This window comes from Mastomys coucha, unplaced genomic scaffold (genome assembly GCF_008632895.1).
Source record: "Mastomys coucha isolate ucsf_1 unplaced genomic scaffold, UCSF_Mcou_1 pScaffold18, whole genome shotgun sequence".
Classification (NCBI taxonomy): domain Eukaryota; kingdom Metazoa; phylum Chordata; class Mammalia; order Rodentia; family Muridae; genus Mastomys; species Mastomys coucha.
The window spans coordinates 23,321,942-23,341,193 of NW_022196900.1; the positions used below are offsets into that span (position 1 = coordinate 23,321,942).

A 19,252-nucleotide genomic window follows, 5' to 3' on the forward strand; every position below is an offset into this window, starting at 1 on the left:
CTAGTCACCATAGTATCCAAAAAGCCTTACCTTGTTGTCAGAGGAATCCTGTTTTTCCTGGCCATTATTTCCTCTTGCTGGATAATATGTGTGAATGTTCTTCTAGGGGTTCTGTTTTAGCAGGTAGCAGTTGATAAGCAACATTTCTTTTGGGTTTTCCAAATAAGAGATGTTCTAAGCTATAGAGAGAAATAATGAAATAAATGGAAGAGGTGACCCAGCTCTCCTGCTCTCAGTTTAAAGCATCACTTAGGTTTATGTGTTTGCTATCATTTAATAAGCTGAAAATGGTAAGCTATAAAAAGTAAGATATATATTAGATAACAGTTTTTTGGGGTTTTTTGTTTGTTTGTTTTTGTTTTTCGATACAGGGTTTCTCTGTGTAGCCCTGGCTGTCCTGGAACTCACTCTGTAGACCAGACTGGCCTCGAACTCAGAAATCCACCTGCCTCTGCCTCCCAAGCGCTGGGAGTAAAGGCCTGCGCCACCACTGCCTGGCTCAAGGATTAAAGTTATTAAGATACCAGTGCCCGGCTAGATACAGTTCTTATGAATGCTTGCAACTTTTAAAGACCAAAACAAATTTGAGTGTTAATAAGATGGACATATTTGTTTATTGGTAGAGAATTAAATCTTGGCTGAAATTTTAATATTGTAAGTCAAGGCATTTCAAATATTTTAACACAGTATAATCCAAAGATAAAACTAATTGATACTTGATGCTGAGGAAATTAAATCTTTTCCTTATAACTAAACCATTATGTCTCTATAAGAGCAGAAAACTTTGTACAGTGAAGACATTGCAATTCATCACATGTAATGGCCTCTGAGCCACTTTGAGGTAGTGTTCCTTAACGTCACATGGCATGACAGACAGTAAGTAAGTTACAGAATTGCTCATGCTCAAAACCAAGGCTGCAGCAAAGATTCATGGTATAGCCTAGCAGGAACTGCCGAAGCAACTACAGTTTGTTTTGAATGTGATTTGGGATTATTGGTCACAGGAACCCTGCTATATTGCTGAAGTCTTTGTGAGCCCCACACTTCACACTATATGGTACCTCCATCCAGTTTAAGAAGCTGTACTGTAGGACAGACAGACTCTGATCGGCTAATTGTTTCTTTCTCCCATGTTGCCTGTTCTTTGCATAGGAGAAGTATTTGAAATTGAGGAGCACATCAGTGAGCGGCAGGCAGAAGTCTTGGCAGAGTTTGAAAGAAGAAAGCGAGCCCGGCAGATTAATGTTTCCACAGATGACTCAGAGGTCAAGGCTTGCCTTAGAGCCTTGGGAGAACCTATCACACTTTTTGGAGAGGGCCCTGCTGAACGAAGAGAAAGGTGTCCTTTATAAATAGTTACATTTATTATTTGTCTTTGAAGTTACGAGATTCTTGTAGTCTGTGGGTTGTGAAGTCGGTGCCGACTTCCCGTCAAGCCCTTTCCTACTCTACTGTGAAGTTGTTTGTTGGATATGCTAGGTGATTGTTTTCTTTTATTAAGATATATTTTTAATTGTATAAACCATGATGTGTCTGTGTGGGAGCATGCACAAGTGAGTTAGGGTACCCTGGGAGTCCAAAAGAGGGTGTTAAATATGGAGCTAGAGTTACAGGCAATATTGAACTGCCTGATATGGTTGCTGGGAACTGAACTTGGGTCCTCTGAAAGAGCAAGAAGTAATCTTTAACCACTGAACCTTTCTCTTCAGGCCCGGATACACAAATATTTCATTTTTTTGTTTCTCTCTTAGCTTTTAGGATCATGTTCTTTCGTTTGAGCATAAGTGCCACTTGTTCACAGACTTGCTCCTGTGGAGTAAGCCCCTCCGTTATTTCTGCCAATGCCTTTTTTTAAATGTTTCTTACTTGTATAAATGTGTGTAGACATGTATGTGCCTTCATATAGGTATGGGGGTCATAGAAGAACTTGTGAGAGCTGATTCTCTCTCACCATGTGTCCCAGGGATCTACATCAAGTCAGCAGGGCCCTCTACCTGCTGAGCCATCCTGCCAACCTGACTCGGTTTATTTGCTGTTAGCCGCTGCTGCCTGCCAAGTCCATCTTGCTTTATTATTATGCCCCTTAGGTGAATGCCTTGAATCCCAGCTGCCACTATCTTAGCTCAGGGACACTATTGTGACTTGGGATTGCTTTAACAGTAAAGGCGAGTTTTCTATGCTATTCTTCCTCTTCTTCCTGCTGCCATATCATTCTCATTGCAGACCCTTCCTTGTATAGCATAAAGGCTCTGGTGACCAGGCCCCACTTGACTTTCCAGCTTTGGCCATCACCAGCCCTTCTCCTGTATCCCATATTCCAGCTTTACTGAAGCGCTTCAGGCCTCAGTTCACCCTGTTTCTCTGACTATAGGCCTTTACATTTCTTTAATCCTCTTTTTCACCTTCTGTTTTTGACTCTGGGCTGAATAAGCATTTGACAACACCTTTTCTGTAAAAGCCTTCCCTGAAATCTATCCCACACCTCCTCCCAAGGTTCTTTACTTCTTCCATATTCCCTTCACATTCTGTTCACCGCTGTCTGGTATTGGTGTAGTGTACTGCTTTCTGTAGTCCCTTAAGAATTATCCTTTATTTTAAATTTTGTTGTTGCTCTTTTGAGACGGAGTCTCACTATATAGCCTTAGCTGGCCTTGAGCTCACCAACACACCTGACTTGTAATTCTTATTTTATTGAAATGGAGTCTCAATGTGTAGCCCTTAGTGGCTAGGAACTCACTTGTAGACCAGGCTGGTCTTGAACTCAGAGATCATCTGCCTCTGCCTCCAAGTTCTGGGATTAAAAGTATGTGCCATCAAGCCTAGTTCCTTCAGAACTATTCTTAGTCATTAATTATCCTTAGCCCTTGAATCGATGCCTGTACATCATGGCATTCAGTGGGTTCCAGCTGTACATGGCAGCAGGTGACTAAATGGAATAGAGTAATTGCTGATGGCTGGATTTTAGGAGCCTTCAGGTAAAGACTGGAAAGGCTCAGCATGCCCACTGGAGTCTTAAGGGAGACTGGAGGAGTCTGAGAGGTGAAGGAGCAAAGGTGTACAGTGTTTCGCCTGTGCTTGCTTTTCCTGCTTTTCTCTCACCATAGTCACCTAAGGTCCAGAAATAAACACTTTATAAATGTTCATTCACACACCATCATGACCGCTCTGTCCCTTCACCTGCTATTTCCTTGCTACCTGCCTATTAGTGTGCACTAGAATAAGATACTGTGAAAGAAAGAAAAACAGATCTCATTCACATAGTTATAAAAATCTGTTTTGGTTTTTTGTTACTAACCTTTTACCTTGATAATTTATGAATTAAACTTTATCATAAGAATGTATGAGTTGGGAAACAAACACAGTGTGGCTAAGGTTCATTGATCCCTGTGGTTGTAAGCTTTTGGGAATCTTGACACATCTTTTTCACAAGTGGTGATGGGTCCCTACTGGACCTCATCCATATTGATTTCTGACCTTTTTTTTTTTACAGGTTAAGAAATATTCTCTCAGTGGTCGGGACTGATGCCTTAAAAAAGACCAAAAAAGATGATGAAAAATCTAAGAAGTCAAAAGAAGAGGTAAACTGTGGAGAAATTCAAGAGCACCCTTTCCAGTGCTTTGCTTTGCTAGGGTGAGGAGAGGTGTCTACAGGCTCTCTCTGCCATTTGGGGCTAGTTGATGGTGATAATTGATCATTTTTATGGACTAGTGTGGTGCTGGAAGTTCTCCATTCAGGAACGAGTTGTGGCACTCTTGGTGTGACTCAGTAAGAAACCAAAAACTATAAGAAGTCATAGAAGAAAAAAAAATGAGGGGTCTAGAGAGATTGCTCCACCCTTAAGAGTGCACACTGCTCTTCAGGAAGGGTCAAGTTCGGTTCCCAACACCTGAGTCTAGCAGTGCCAAACCCTGAGCAATCTGATGCCATCCTCTGACCTCCATGGCACATCCCCCACAGTCACATAACACACAAGTAAAAAGTAAATAACAGAAGGTCAAGCGCCTGCGTTGTTCTGTTACTGAACCAATCACCTTCTTTGTGAGCATTACAGAGGGGAAGAGCAACCTAATGTTTCTTCTGTTCTTTCCTTCTCAGTATCAGCAAACCTGGTACCATGAAGGACCAAATAGCCTGAAGGTGGCCAGACTGTGGATTGCTAATTATTCGCTCCCCAGGTAAGCTGAGGTCAGAAGAAAGAATTCTGTCATTTCAGGGACAAAGAATAGGCACTCTACTAGTGGTGCTTAGTACATAGGATTGAGAGTTAGAGAGTTCAGACCCTTGGTGATACTCCATTAGTGATGATGTTTATGGGTCACAGGGCAATGAAACGCTTGGAGGAGGCCCGTCTCCATAAGGAGATTCCTGAGACAACCAGAACCTCCCAGATGCAGGAGCTGCACAAGTCTCTCCGGGTAAGATGCTCTTCACTGTTGTCCAGTCTCTAATTATTAGCTTCTGGTTTGGCCCACCCATAGGAGGGTAAAGGCAGCTTCCACATGCCACCTGCTGGATCTGTGATGTGGCAGGCACCATCAGCCGTGGTGACAGGAGCATTCTGGCCTCACAGAGGGAGGCTCCCTTCTAACAGCTCAAGCTGTGTTTTGTCTGTGTTTGGCTGACATGAAAGCTAGTGAGGCTGTGGTGAACAAGTGGCTTTCCAGATAAGCCTTGATCCCTTTCTTTCAGCAACTTGAATGTCTTCTATCAGCAGCAAGCATTTAAAGTCTTGGGATTGGTTAAGCTGAAACTTACCAGCATCACCTCCTTCACTACCTTTCCCCAACTCCCCTTTTTTCCCCAAAAGTGAAAAGCCAAAGAACTTTCAGATTGGCTTTCTAATGATCACCTTGTTTTTGTTTTCTTGTTAGTCTTTGAATAATTTCTGCAGTCAGATTGGAGATGATCGGCCGATCTCCTACTGTCATTTCAGCCCCAATTCTAAAATGCTAGCCACAGCTTGTTGGTAAGTTTTGTTTTCCAGTAACGGTTTCCTAAATTGGGCATTGGTTCAGGAAGAAAGGGTATCTTTATCTCAGCTCCCTTTCCCTCTTTCCTCTTCCTCTACTTCTCCGGGGCAGTTGTCATGGCTCTGCCTGCTTGTTTGCTTCCGCAGCCTCTGTTGGGCAGTTCTTACTAGTCACAAAGATCTCCAGAGATCCAGGACGTGTAATGTGTACTGTGTTCTCCTACTGGTGTTCTTGAGTCCCTCGTATGGGAACTTTATAGACTAAGTAGTTTTGAGCTTAGTCCAGCTTTTCTTTACTAGTTCTGTGGTCTCAGTGAGATAGGCGATCCTTGGAAGTCTTGGTGCCTTTATCTGTACCATTGGTGAATGTTAATTACTAGTTTTACCTTTTGTCTTATAAGTTGACCTGGACATTAAAAATAGCAGCTTGCATTCCACGATAGTCTAAAAGAGACCTGAGAACTGCTATAGCTCTCCAACAAGCCTTTTGAGTTTTCTGATGACCTCTGTCAAGTGTATAGGGTCAAAACAGAATTGTCCTTTAATGATGTTACGAAGGTGCCTTTTCCTTCCCAGACCAACCCTGCATGAGATGCTTTCCTTTGTGTTTGATAGGAGTGGGCTCTGCAAGCTCTGGTCTGTCCCTGACTGCAGCCTCCTTCACACTCTTCGAGGTGAGTTACAATCTTGGTTGGGAGCTCTCATTCTTTTCCCAACAAACTGTTAAACGGTGAAACTCGGGTTGAGACTCAGATACAATTCACAGCATTGCTTCTGTGCACTCTGTGTACAAATATAAATGCCAGGAGACCACCTGAAGGTGTCTCATCCCTTGGAGCTGGAGTTAAAGGCATGTGTGAGCCAGCTGATGTGGGTGCTGGCAACCAACTCAGGTCCTCTGCAAGAGCAGAATGAGCAATGGATCTTTTAACTAATGAGCCATCCTTCCAGCCTGTGCATTGCATTTATTTTTATTTTATTTTATTTTATTTTATTTTATTTTTTGGTTTTTTTTCAAGACAGGGTTTCTCTGTGTAGCCCTGGCTGTCCTGGAACTCACTCTGTAGACCAGGCTGGCCTTGAACTCAGAAATCTGCCTGCCTCTACCTCCTAAGTGTTGTGATTAAAGGCATGCGCCACCCTGCCCAGTGCATTGCATTTATATTTAAATGGATGTGTGTGGTTCTCGCTCTACAATACCAGAGTATCTTGACTTTACATTCCTGCAGTGTGTCCTCCTGTCCAGCCACACTCTGACTTTTATAGCATCTAAATTAAAAGACACCAAGATTTTTTTTTTTTAAGATTTATTTTATTATTGTATGTAAGTACACTGTAGCTGTCTTCAGACACACCAGAAGAGTGTGTCAGATCTCATTCTAGGATGGTTGTGAGCCACCATGTGGTTATGATTTGAACTCAGGACCTTCAGAAGAGCAGTCAGCACTCTTAACCGCTGAGCCATTTCTCTAGCTCCAGACACCAAGATTTTATGTTTTATTTATTTTTATTTGGTTTATTTAGTTTTTGTGAATGGAGTCTTACTGTTTCCCAGTATAGCTTTCAATTCACTATCCTGCCTCAGCCTCCCTCCTGCCTCAGCCTCCCTCCTGCCTCAGCCTCCCTCCTGCCTCAGCCTCCCAGAGTTAACAGATACTGTCCACTGTGCCAGTTTCTGCCCCCCCCTTTTTTTTTCTTAAATTTAAAAAAAAAAAAAAGAAGACAAAGTGATTTGTTTCAAACAAAATGTGTTCTGCTCTTAGAAAGACTCTGGCCTGAGTTCCAGCTAGTTCACAGCTCCTGTAATTTGGCTCCAGGGGATCCGGTGACCTCCATAGGCACCTGTGCTCCTATGTACATACACGAAATTTAAAAATAAATTTCTGGGCATGGTGGCACACACTTTAATCCTAACACTTAGGAGGCAGTGGTAGGTAGATCTTTTTTAAATTTCAGGCCAGCCTGGTCTTCATAGCAAGTTCCAGACTAGCCAGGACTACAGAGAGACACTGTCTCAAAAATAAATGTTCCTTTTTAGTAATTGACTAATCATTTTAATACTATGTTCACATTCCCTGATAGGTCCTTTGCCATGCTGTTCATAGTAGCCTTTCTTTGCTTATAGGTTACAAAGAGGTGAGAGCCCTTTAACTTGATCTCCTGTATTCCTTTAGGCCATAACACAAATGTAGGAGCAATTGTATTCCATCCCAAATCCACTGTCTCATTGGACCAAAAAGATGTCAACCTGGCGTCTTGTGCTGCTGATGGTTCTGTGAAGCTTTGGAGTCTTGACAGGTAAGTATTGCCATCATCCAGTCCATACTGCCATCCTTATGGCGGGTAGGCGGGGCTGGTCCAGACACGCCCGAAGAGTCCAAGGCACTCACCAAAAATGGAGATATCTTTCTTAGACCTTTCTTCTCCAGAGAAGGTGTGCTGAGATTTTTGTTTTCCTTGCTGACTTTAGCACTCAGTTTTTGCCTTTGCATGTAGTTGCTGATTTCTGACTCCCATTATTTTAAAACAATTCAGTCTAACCTACATGGTTGGTTAGCATTGGAGAGATGCACTGTTTTGTAGATAGGCTAAAGGTAACCATCTTGGCGGCCTCTCAGGTCTTAGCACACAGCCACAGAGGAGAGGGAAGGGAGGTTCTGTCTGGCAGCGAGGCCACTGGCGTTATCCTCTACCTAACACGTATTTTCCAACTACGGCACATTTTATTCTTCATATAGGTGTTTTTACTAGACCACTCAATTTTGAAAGCATATTGTGATCTAAAAGACATTTGAATGCTCACTTTCCTAAGAGCACTAATTAGCATCTGTAGTCTTTGCCAGATAGGGTCTCTGCTCATACGGGGCAATTTTTTTTTTTTTTAAAGATTTATTTATTTATTATTATACACAGTACACTGTAGCTGTCTTCAGACTCGCCAGAAGAGGGCGTCAGATCTCACTACGGGTGGTTGTGAGCCTCCATGTGGTTGCTGGGACTTGAACTCAGGACCTTTGGAAGAGCAGTCAGTGCTCTTACCTGCTGAGCCATCTCGCCAGCCCACGGGGCAAGTTTTAATTGGCTTCCATAGACTTAGCAGTGCTTCTCCCCAAGGGCATTGGTTGAGTCTGCATGTGCTCTGACAGCAAGCACTCCCTTCTAATTGCTCTCTTTAGGCTCATGTTTACTTCCTCTCTCTACTGTTTAGTCTTTGTCATTGCTAGGTAGCAGAAACAGTGGCCAGCCAGGGGACAGAGTTCCTCTAGCCTAGAATCCCTTTTCTCATTTGGATCTTTGAACAGGCTAAGTAAGGGTTAAAAAGGATCATCTGGAACCCACTTGAACAAAAACTGATTTCTGTATCCATACCTCTACCAAAGTCTGTTTTCTTTTTTGAATCCAAGCACTGCTTTGATGCAATGGCAGTCTTGCTCAGCAATCTGAAGAACTTTTCTCTTACCCTAGATGGAGAATTTGTGAACTAGCTGAATTGAGAAGTGATCACTGTGCCCTATGGTCACAGAACCTTAGCAAGTAGCTTAAATTATTATCCCAAAGATTGTAACCCATTGCAAGGATGGTTACTAGTTAGCACAGAGCCTTGTGCAAGGTGTCTCGGGTCCCCATGCTGCTTGGTGTAGCAGGTACATGGCAATGGCTGTGTACAGACTAGAGCGGGTAGGTCTGCACAGCAGAAGATAACTTAGTGGGCATCTGCTTGGCTCTCAAGGTGTTTTAATGCCTGTACGTTTGGTTCCTTTCAGCGATGAACCAGTGGCAGATATTGAAGGCCATACAGTGCGTGTGGCTCGGGTAATGTGGCATCCGTCAGGGCGTTTCCTTGGCACAACCTGGTAAGAAGCCATCTGATACTGTCCAGTTTGTATAAGCCTGTTGGTTTTGATAATCTTTTTCAGTTATCTGCCAGGTAAATTTTTAGAGCAAGGATATTCAATTAGAACTTTCTCAAACTTCAGTAATAGAATCAGAATAAAGGAGTTTGATATAGTCAGGGCAGAATATTTTTACTTTTATGTTTGCTGGGTGTGCTACACATTATATTGAAATCTCCTCAGCTGGGTGTGATAGCACATTCCTGGAGTCCTAGCACTCACCAGGCTGAAGGAATAGGATCACAAGTTCAGGGCCAGCCTGGGCTACATAGGAAGACTATTAAAAATAAAAAAAGATCTGGGTGATAGTGGCCCATGCCTTTAATCTCAGCACTCGAGAGGCAGAGGCAGGTGAGTTCAAGGCAGGCTTGGGCTATAGAGCAAGTTCAGGACAGTCAGGACTACACAGAAAAATTCTGTCTTAAAAAAAATAATTTTTTTTTTTTTTTTAAGTAAAATTTCTCCCTGCCAACATGTTGGCTTCTTTTTCTGATTCTGTAAGGTTGGTTAGTGAGACATAGTTCTCCTAAAAATCTTCTTTCATGTTTAAGCAACATACAATAGAGTATGATTGTTTTAATATACAATTCAACCTTGACAAATGCATACCACTTATGACCCACATCTTCATCAGTACAGATAATGTGTCTCCCACCCAACAGAGTTCTCTCCCACCCCTTCTTAACTTCCCCTTCCAAACAACCTCTGACATGATTTCTGTTCATTCTGCCTGTTTATACCCATTCGTGTTGTTGAGTTGAGTTGTAGTCTGTTGTGTATCTGAGCCACAGTTTATGCATTGTTGATGGACACATGGGCATGTTTCTAGGCTGTGGCTAGTCAAGATAAAGCTACTGTAAATACTCTTTTTTTATGTGTATGGATATTTTGCCTGTGTGTATGTCTGTGCCTCATGTGTAAGTCCCCACAGAAGCATCAGATTAGAGTTAGGCTTGGTTGTAAGCTACCATGAGGGTGTTAGTACTCCGGTCCTCTGGAAGAACATCCTGTGCCATCTCTCCATCCCCAGCCATAAATATTCTCATTGAAGCTTTTAGTAGATGGGGTGGCTGTCTTCTCCTTTTTCTTAGGTAATTATCTAAGAGTACAATTACTAGTTCATGGAGTAGTGGTGCATAAAGTAGATGTATATTAGCTTTTTAAATTATTTGGGCAAGCCGGGCGGTCGTGGCGCACGCCTTTAATCCCAGCACTTGGGAGGCAGAGGCAGGCGGATTTCTGAGTTTGAGGCCAGCCTGGTCTACAGAGTGAGTTCCAGGACAGCCAGAGCTATACAGAGAAACCCTGTCTCAAAAAAACAAAACAAAAAAAAAAATTATTTGGGCAAGCTGTATTCAGTGCCACAGACTTACAGTCCCAACATTTAGTACTAAGATCTCAAATTTGAGGCCAGCCTGGGCTTCATAGTGAGGCTCTGTTCCCCAGAGTAGAATCTTAAAAGCAGCTAAGCTCTGCCCGCTCTGGTTATAGCTGTGTTGGTGTTTGCTGTTGCCAGTCATACTGTTTTGCCCATTGTAAGCACGTAGTAATACTACTCATGTCAGTGTTCCTACCCTGGTGGCCGTTGCACTTGAGTGTTTTTGCCATATGCTTACACATCTTGCATGTCTTTGGTGCAGGCTCCAGTTGCTTTGCCCTTCTTGAGTTTATCTATTCTATATTTGTAACACCAAAGCCCGTTTGCAACCATCATTTAAGATTTTTGTTAAAATTCCTTTAATACCTTTAATGAAAGCATTCTGGTCATAAACATTTGGGTCTGTTTCTAGATCTGCTCTGTTTGTCTTTCTGGATTTTCTTTAATGCCCTAATTTCAATTGAGACTCCTGTAAATATACAAATGCCTGATGAGTGAAGGGATGCAGCAGCAGAATGGAGGGGGAAAGATGGTGCCATTTGTGCTGGGCCATTCTTCAAGAAGTTTGTTTTTGTTTTGTGCTTGTGGCTGAACCCAAGGCCCTGCACATACCAAGCAAGGCCTCCCTACTATTGAGCCCCAACCCCTACCCAGGGAATTCTTTTTTAAAAAAATAGCCACTAAAGCTGGGTAGTGGTTTAATCCCTAGCACTTGGGAGGCAGAGGCAGGCGGATTTCTAGGTTCGAGGCCAGCCTGGTCTACAGAGTGAGTTCCAAGACAGCCAGGGCTATACAGAGAAACCCTGTCTTGAAAAAAACAAAAACAAAAAAATAGCCACTAAAGTACAGAATGTTCATGGTCTCCCAACTGCCACCTAAAACATAAAGTCTTGGATGGTGAGACATTGTTCATGTCAGAAAGGCCTTTTTCTCTCTTTCTTCCTTTCTTTCTTTCTTTCTTTCTTTCTTTCTCTCTTTCTTCCTTCTTTTCCTTTTTTTCTTTTCTTTTTGTTTTGTTTTTTGTTGTTGTTTTGTTTTAAGATTTATTTATTTAGTATACAGTGTTCTATGTGCACATATGCCTGCACACCAGAAGAGTGCACCATATTTTATTATAGATGGTTGTGAGCCACCATGTGGCGGATTCCCATATGCTAGGAATTGTGCTCAGGACCTCTGGAAGAGCAGTCACTGACTGCTCAGCCATCTCTCCAGCCTGGCTTTTCTTGTTAGTATGGTTGAATGAATAGTTTCAGGAGTATGAGCTGAACTGATTATTTATAGTACCTTGTCATAGTAGACGCTTAATCAGTCTGCTGGTTGATCATTGATGTAATTATTGGTAACTTGGCAAATTTATCCTTATTTATTTTTTAAGTTATGACCGTTCATGGCGCTTATGGGATTTAGAGGCTCAAGAGGAGATCCTGCACCAGGAAGGCCACAGCATGGGTGTGTATGACATTGCCTTCCATCAAGATGGCTCTTTGGCTGGCACTGGGTAAGACTTCCTCCACAAAGCAAGGGGAGGGCAGCTTAGTAGTCTCACCTCTTAGGCAAACTCACTTCCTCGTCAAACTAGATTCTGTATATTCATACATATGTTGGCTTATCAGGGGACTGGATGCCTTTGGCCGAGTTTGGGACCTACGCACAGGACGCTGCATTATGTTCCTAGAAGGCCACCTGAAGGAAATCTACGGGATAAATTTCTCCCCCAATGGGTAAAGCAGACTCGGTGAATGGGAAGGGTCCTGCCCAGACAGTACTCTGTTTCTAACTATGATACTTCTGATCCTCAGCTACCACATTGCCACTGGCAGTGGTGACAACACCTGCAAAGTGTGGGACCTTCGACAGCGACGCTGTGTCTACACCATCCCTGCCCATCAGAACTTAGTGACCGGTGTCAAGTTTGAGCGTAAGCTTTACTCTTGTTCTCATCTTTAACACCAGGCACCCTTTGTTTCATGGAATACATCTTAGGAATTAGACTAACTCAGACATGGAACCTTGTTAAAGAAGCAAGTTTCAGTTTCCTTCCCCCTGCCATAACTGTAGATGGCACTATGGCAAAGCATGCTTCTTGAGGGAAAGAGTTCTACGAAGGCTCCATTTCATTTCGTCCTCCATGGATGGTCAGGCACTAACTAGATGCTTGATGTTACTGAACAAACGGTCCACCAGGGAAAGAACAGCCACACAGCCTCCATCTGTTACTTGATTATCCTATCTGCTCATGACTGTCCCTTATCTTGGAGGCCCCTAGGAACGTAGGAATATAGAATATATGTGTTTGGTTTATCTGAATGCAGAAATAACCTTTCTTTCAAAATAATGTGTTTTGGCAGGTCTTTGTCTTTTTTCTTTCTCTTAAGCTCTTTCTGAATCCTGGAGTTCTTCATGTTTGCTTTGTCTTCTGCAGCTATCCATGGGGACTTCTTGCTCACGGGTGCCTATGACAACACAGCCAAGATTTGGACCCACCCAGGCTGGTCCCCACTGAAGACTCTAGCTGGTCATGAGGGCAAAGTGATGGGCCTGGACATTTCTTCTGATGGGCAACTCATAGCCACTTGTTCCTATGACAGAACCTTCAAGCTCTGGATGGCAGAGTAGGCAAGACCACAGGAGGACTCAGACCTTGTGTTCTCACTAAGGAGCCATTTTCCTCAAAGGAAAAGAATTGTGTTGTGTTCTATCATGTTTCCTGCCAAATACCATGTATAGGATTGGATTTTCAAGTCAGCCCACTTCTGAGGAAGCTAATCTTTAGGTGATAGCAAGCCCTTCATGGTTAGAACAAAATTTTCATCTCAGGTTCTGCTGTTACTGTAGTCGTTGTATAGACTCAACACTTTTCAGTGCCCTCCCTCCTCCCTCACACTCAGGATTGTGACTAGTCTTTCATTTTTGTTTTTTTGTTTTTAATTTGGCATTTTGAGACAGAGTCTGTATGTATAGCCCTGACTGTCCTGGAACTTGGTATATATGTCAGGAAGCCTCACATTTAAGTGATCCTCCTGTCCCTGCCTTTCAAGTGATGGCATTGTGGAAATGTGCTGCTGTGCCCGGCAGTTGTATTTTTAATGCTTGAACTTGGCTCTCTATAACATGGTATGTGCTTGGGACTATGTGTGGTTCAGCAAGCAAGGGAGCTGGACTGTTATTTGAAATCTCTCCGGTTACGAGGGTGTTGCCACCATTTGTTGAGCAGTGCCTGGCAGCAAGGTCCTTTCCTGCCCCTGAGAATGAGACCAGAGCCATAGACTGCAGCTGTGTGATGGCTCCACAGTAAAGAAGACTTCCCTGTTCTGTGGTAGTCATGGAGGATGGTCCCTGCATCTGGAACTCAGAATTGCACTCTAGGCCTTGTTAGAGCCTCTTCCTTTTGGCTTTGAAGTTTGGCATCCTTCATGATAAAACAGTCTGGCCATTGTATCCAGATTCAAAGGAGTTTTTAAAAACAAACATGATGTCTGTGTTGTACAGCCTCCTTCCTGTTGGTTATTTAAAGGGTGTACTTTATGTATTAAACAACACTTCATGTCAGAGTAACTGGAAAAAAATCCTAATTTATGTTTGGGTGTTACCAAACATAAACTCCTTTTATACACACACACACACACACACACACACACACACACACACACATACTTGCTGAGAGTAAAATCTTACTATAAAAACTCTTTTCTATTTCAGCATTTTATGAACCTAGCCATTAGTCCAAAGAGATCCCCTTCTTTAGTTTTGAAATCAAATGTAATTCTAGGCCTATGAGTTGTTCCAATTTCTTACTTTATTCAGATGTTTATTGTGGTTTCATTTTGGGGGAAGGGGTGAAGGGTTTTTTGTGAGACAGGGTCTTGCTGTGTAGCTCAGATTGGCCTCAGACTCTTAATCTTCCTGCCTCTGCATCTCAAGTTGTGTAAATTGCAGGTATAAGCCATCATATCCAGGCATTAACAGCTTCTTTACGTAGAGTTGTTAGCTAGGAGAGCACCAGGTTGCCAGGTGTGACGGGGCTCCACAGTTCTTCCGCGTCAGTCGGTGATTGGCTTCACCTCTCTGCAGGTGTACACCCTCTGCACTCCAGAATTGCACAGTAAATCCACACAAAACAGTAATTTCAAAGAAAGTTGTGTATAGTGTAAAATTAGCTCCTCTCCAGTTCTGAAAATTTACACTCCACCAGCTTCCTGTTCTGCCCTGCTCTTCTATAGATCATGGATATGTGGTATATAACAAAACATTTGGGGAAGGGGTGGATTCAAAACAAGGTTTCTCTGTGCAGCTTCTAGAACTCACTGTAGACCAGTCTGGCATCAAACTCGGATCCACCTGCCTCTGCCTCCAAGTTTAAAGTATGCTCACCATGCCCAGCTAAACATCTGATTCCAGTCATAGCCAAGTATATTCCCTACGTGACTGGTAGGCCACTCAGGCCTCCCCTTCACTTGGCATTTAACCACCCTTGTTCTATTTCCATTATAGCATGCTACGAAATTACTTTTTTTTCTAGACTTGTGGTATTTGTAAAATGACGAGACTTGGCATAGTGTTCTGCATTCGGGATCAGGCACACCACCGAGTTTTGGTTTCTTTGGTCTGAACCTTACTAGGAACTTAATTTTTGGTTGACCCAAGAGATCATTCAAGTTGGAAATGTTCCACATAAGCCTTAAGCAGAGCAAGTACCGGGGGAAATAATCCATTTCTTCAACCATTGTAAGAAAATAGTGGATTCTGAATGGCAGAACCACTGTCACTTAACCCTCCCTAGGTGGTGCATCAGGCACACTAAGAGAACTCATTCTTTTAAGATGCTGGGTGGACTCTACCTAGCTGTAAGCAGTGGAACCACGTGAGCCTGTGTGAAGCGATTTCACAATGCTTTATGGGGAATGTTAGCCACTGGCAAGACCAGGACTGGGCATGTGGCCTGGTTGCTGGCTAATCAGCCTTTCCACCTTTCCGCCTTATGGATGCCATGGACAAATCGCTGTCTGACTTCATGAACAATGGACTTGTCCCACTCCTGTGTCTTGACCTGGAGCCTATTGTTGCTACTTAACCTATTTGAATCTTAGGATAATGATATTTCTTAGGCACAGTGGCAGGTCTCCATCCCTAAGCACACCCAGTGAAGGTGCTACCATTGTGTTTCTCGATGTTCTGTAAGTGGGTGAGACTGCTTGCTAGGATTTGATTCAGAAATGTCCCCAGCACTGTTGTGTGCTATTAACCCTTCAGGACGTAGGACCTGGCTGGTGAAAAAAATAAAACAAAAACTTTCTTTTGGGGGGGGTGTTTGTTTGTTTGAGATAGGGTTTCTCTGTGTAGCCCTGGCTAAGATGTCTTTTTCTAATTGTGTTTTAGACACTTTGAGATTGCTTCAGAGTTGGACGCCAGGACATGCCCGAACCAAAGAAGCAGCATGTATGTGGCACAGTGTCAAGCAGCTGCTGGCTGGGCTAAATTTTAGGTTCTATCCTATGAAGAGAAAACCAAGGTAGTGGCCTGTGCTCCATACTGCTCAAGCCTGAGATGCAGCTGAAGCATTACCTCTTCCCTGGTGTGTCTGCCTTACCTTTTGAGACCAGAGCTATGGAGCTGAGCAAGGCTCCATCTGTCCTGCAAGCATTGACTGGGAGGAATAGAGACCTCTACCTCAACCCCAAGTTCTTCCCAGCCATCCTGGCTTCCTTCACCTTTAGATTCATTTCTTCACTCCATCTGAAGATGTCACCCTGTACACCCTCCCTTCCCCGAGGGTTACCCACCACCTCTGGATCATTCTGTCTTTTCTTTCCTCTCAGTCTGCCCAGTAAAGGTTGAGGAAGGAAAAAAAAAAAAATCAATGACTTAAAGAATGCAGGCTAGCTTTACTGGAAACGGTGGCAAGAATCAGAAAAAGCTGAAAGGGGACACAAGCACATGGGCCCACAGAATTGAAACACTTTCCAGAAGTATTAGCAACACACAAACAGCTCAACACGGCTCCAGTGAAAGATGCTACAAGCTCTCTCAACTAGTTGATGTCTGGGTGGTGTTGTCTAGCTCTTTGGCACAACTCACTATGTAGCCACGGAACTGCTTCTCTACCCTTCATGACCCCATAGTTTATGATCAGGTCCCTGGCCCTTTAGCTCTTCTCTTCCTGTCGGGCCTTCTCTGTTCTCCGAGGCAGACCTCGCCGATACCTGGGCTGTAAAATGAGCAATACTACAAGAAAGGTAACACCAAAGGCTGCTCTGTAGTCCCCGGTCCAGCAACCACTGAGAAAGGCTCTGTTCTTGTCCTAGAACACAGAGTGCTCACCCCATGCCCCAAAAGAACTGCTTAGTCCAAAAGATGGAGAAGATGAGCAGCAGGGTGACACTGAGGATGACAGCCATCAGATAGGCAAAGATCCGGAAGTGAGGGTTACGGACACACTCTCTGAGAGAATAGTGACTAGGGATGGGCACCGGCCTGGTGTCAGGAGCTGTGTCCTGAGGGAACCCAGTCTGGCTTCCAGGCTCAGGGCCAAGGTCCAGAGTGTAGACCCGAGGCTGACGCAGGAAGTAGCGGCTCTTGGGCTGGTCCTTGAGACAGAGCTGGTGGCCCTCGAGGATGACATGATGGGGCTCTAGGCGGAGGAGGGTCAGCATGGCAGTGTCTGTAGGCAAGTCAGTGACCGGTTGTCCTGAAGCCAGCACGGTGGGCTGACGACAGAGTGGGCAGAGCAAGCGGCGCCTGGCCGGGGTCACCAGGCTGAGGTGGGCCAGGCATTCCACGCAGAAGGAGTGACAGCAGTCTAGCACTTTGGGGGTGTGGAATGTGTTGTTGAATGGGTTCCAGCAGACAGGGCACTCAGCTCTGAGCTCCTGGCCCTGTGGCTCGCTCATCCTCTGATCACATACAGGGAGCCAGCACCTCACGAGGATGCCCTGGTAGAGGGGAGAAAGAGAAAGTATACCCATGGAGTGCTGTCCCTGGACTTGGCCTGCAGCTGTCAGTTCTGAAAGGATAAAAGCTATCCACCCACATTTCACAGGTGGAGGAATGGATGTCTGAAAGCATTTTGTCCAAAAGCACACAGTCCTGGGGTCACAGACTCAAGTCTGACGCTACACAGCTGCCCACCCTCCCCTCCACCCCCCGGGGTGAAGGAGTGAGCAACCCTATGGGTCACCTTTCCAGCAGCACCAGAATGAGCAGGCAGTGGAGGGGACAGGGCTGGGGCTTTTGAGATGCTAAAAATGTAGCCAAATGCTCCCTGCATTGGCGCTAGGCTGTCTTTGCTCTATGGAGCAAGAGAGAACGACACATTCAGTGAGTTTTGCTAAAGAACAGGTGCTTCCTTCCCTGCAAACTCAATTCCCTGAGTAGAGCAGAGATGGGCTCTGTTCCTCCTCCGGTGACAAATGCCAGCCCCCCTTTCTGCTCTTTCCTTTGGGGCTAGCAGCCAGCTCTTCACACCCAGCTGACTAGTTCTGATCCCAGTGAACAATTCTTGAGAAGACTCCCCTAACCCAGCCCCCCAGATCAGCTCTGTGTGTCTCTTCCTAGTTCTCTGCCTCCCCTGGCTCCTCCCACTTTCTCCCAGCACCCACCTGGGTTTCTGTGAATTGTAGTAGAGGAAGCAGAGAGACCCGCTTTGAAGGGTCTGAGTTTCCAGCCTCTCCCTCTCCTGAATCCGCCTAGCTTTGGGGAACTGCCGCCTTGCCACCAACCCCAGGGCCGTTTCCATGACAGCATGCTCACAGCACCTGGAGCTGCCAGGTAGTCCTGGCTGCAGCCTCAGCACACTTGCCTGGAGTCAAAGCCAGAGTGGTGCCTGGGAGGCCCAAATGAGACACACAGAGAAGCATGCATGACCACCACCACCCCCAACACGTCCCCAAACACACACAGGGTGTGGCTAGCAATTGAATGTAGAGCAGATACAGGTCCAAAAGTGGCCCTTTTCATACCTGAAATCACCAGATTGGAAAGGAAAGGGTGACAGTTTCCTCTTTCTAGATCACCATGAGGACAAGTCTTCTGGGTTTCCTCTCTCTTGGGCCCTCGTTTCTTTTCTAAAAGGCTGGCATCTCCTCCTTGCACACGGAGCTGCCTGACATGTGCTCCGCTTGCCGCCAACACCTAAAAGATCTGACTACCAAAACTTCCCCAAGCCTCCTTGTCACCTCCCCTTTTAACTTGGCAGCTGCAGCCAAAGTAGGCAACCCTTTAGGACAGGGACAGTCAACAATCCCAGAGAGGGCCTTTCGCACAGCCTTGAAGAGAAGCGCTCTGGCCCCGCTTCCTCATTTCAAGCTTATACTGGCCATTTTAAATGATTTGAGGAGCTGAGTGGCTGTCTGCAGGGGTTGGGGTAGGGGTGGGGGTAAGGGTGGGGTCTACTTAAGAAAACTACTTCTCCATCGAAACCATTCGCCTTACATGGAAACGAGAAGTGATTCCGGCTGGTTACAACACTGGGGGTGACACTGGGACATGGTTTTGGAATTCTATTCTACCACTTGCAGTCACAGACACAGAAGATGTCCATTCAGGCTACCTGCAGGGTATGTGGAAAGAGCTAAATAGGAGGTGTTCCTGTTTCCTCGGAGATTCCATGCCTCAGTAAAGACTCCAGGTAGGAAACCAGGAGATTTGTAAGGGAAGAATTCAGGGTAGTTCCACTTCCTTAGAGAACTGATGTGATGTGATGCTCTATACCCTGACCAAATTGATGCTTGAAGCAAAACCTGTGTCCACTTTTACCCCGGGCCTCCTGGATTTATCTAGATCTTAATCTCTGCTCCAAAGATGAAACTCCAAAAATGTTTCATCTTTAAGGAGAAGACATTCAAGGAGAGATGGTACAGCCATAACCAAAGAGGGGAGAGCCATTAGAATTTGTGCAGATGCCCCATGCAATGAGCTGTTGTTCACCCACCCAATCACTGAGTGCTTACCACATGACAGGTGCTGTACCAGATACTGGAAGATAAAGGGGAAGAAAATTGACCTCCTCTTTT

At 44.6% G+C, this 19,252-nt stretch overlaps 2 protein-coding genes across 4 annotated transcripts in view; one reads left to right on the forward strand and one right to left on the reverse strand.

Annotated features, from left to right (window-relative positions):
* The window catches only part of Prpf4 (pre-mRNA processing factor 4), a 15,766-nt gene extending 1,971 nt beyond the window's left edge, over positions 1 to 13,795 (forward strand). Inside the window, exons 3-14 of one of the 2 annotated variants that reach the window (XM_031377568.1) lie at positions 1,153 to 1,339; positions 3,491 to 3,578; positions 4,097 to 4,176; positions 4,323 to 4,416; positions 4,873 to 4,967; positions 5,547 to 5,644; positions 7,145 to 7,268; positions 8,735 to 8,824; positions 11,620 to 11,742; positions 11,858 to 11,965; positions 12,044 to 12,162; positions 12,667 to 13,795. In XM_031377568.1, the coding sequence (XP_031233428.1) occupies positions 5,563 to 5,644; positions 7,145 to 7,268; positions 8,735 to 8,824; positions 11,620 to 11,742; positions 11,858 to 11,965; positions 12,044 to 12,162; positions 12,667 to 12,860 (840 nt within the window). In that variant the 5' untranslated portion in view covers positions 1,153 to 1,339; positions 3,491 to 3,578; positions 4,097 to 4,176; ... (1 more) ...; positions 4,873 to 4,967; positions 5,547 to 5,562 and the 3' untranslated portion in view covers positions 12,861 to 13,795. The remainder of the gene's footprint in view (positions 1 to 1,152; positions 1,340 to 3,490; positions 3,579 to 4,096; positions 4,177 to 4,322; positions 4,417 to 4,872; positions 4,968 to 5,546; positions 5,645 to 7,144; positions 7,269 to 8,734; positions 8,825 to 11,619; positions 11,743 to 11,857; positions 11,966 to 12,043; positions 12,163 to 12,666) is intronic. The other variant, XM_031377567.1, reaches the window with a different exon arrangement.
* Positions 13,796 to 14,757: 962 nt separating this feature from the next.
* Positions 14,758 to 18,521, reverse strand: Rnf183 (ring finger protein 183). 2 transcript variants are annotated; one of them, XM_031377570.1, is made up of 2 exons: positions 18,200 to 18,521; positions 14,758 to 17,173 (listed from the first exon to the last, which is right to left on the reverse strand). In XM_031377570.1, the coding sequence occupies exon 2, from the start codon at positions 17,129 to 17,131 to the stop codon at positions 16,559 to 16,561; it is 573 nt and encodes a 190-aa protein (XP_031233430.1). In that variant the 5' UTR covers positions 17,132 to 17,173; positions 18,200 to 18,521; the 3' UTR covers positions 14,758 to 16,558. The 2 variants fall into 2 exon arrangements, with proteins under 2 accessions (XP_031233430.1, XP_031233431.1); XM_031377571.1 differs by lacking the exon at positions 18,200 to 18,521 and adding an exon at positions 17,840 to 17,984.
* Positions 18,522 to 19,252: the final 731 nt, after the last annotated feature.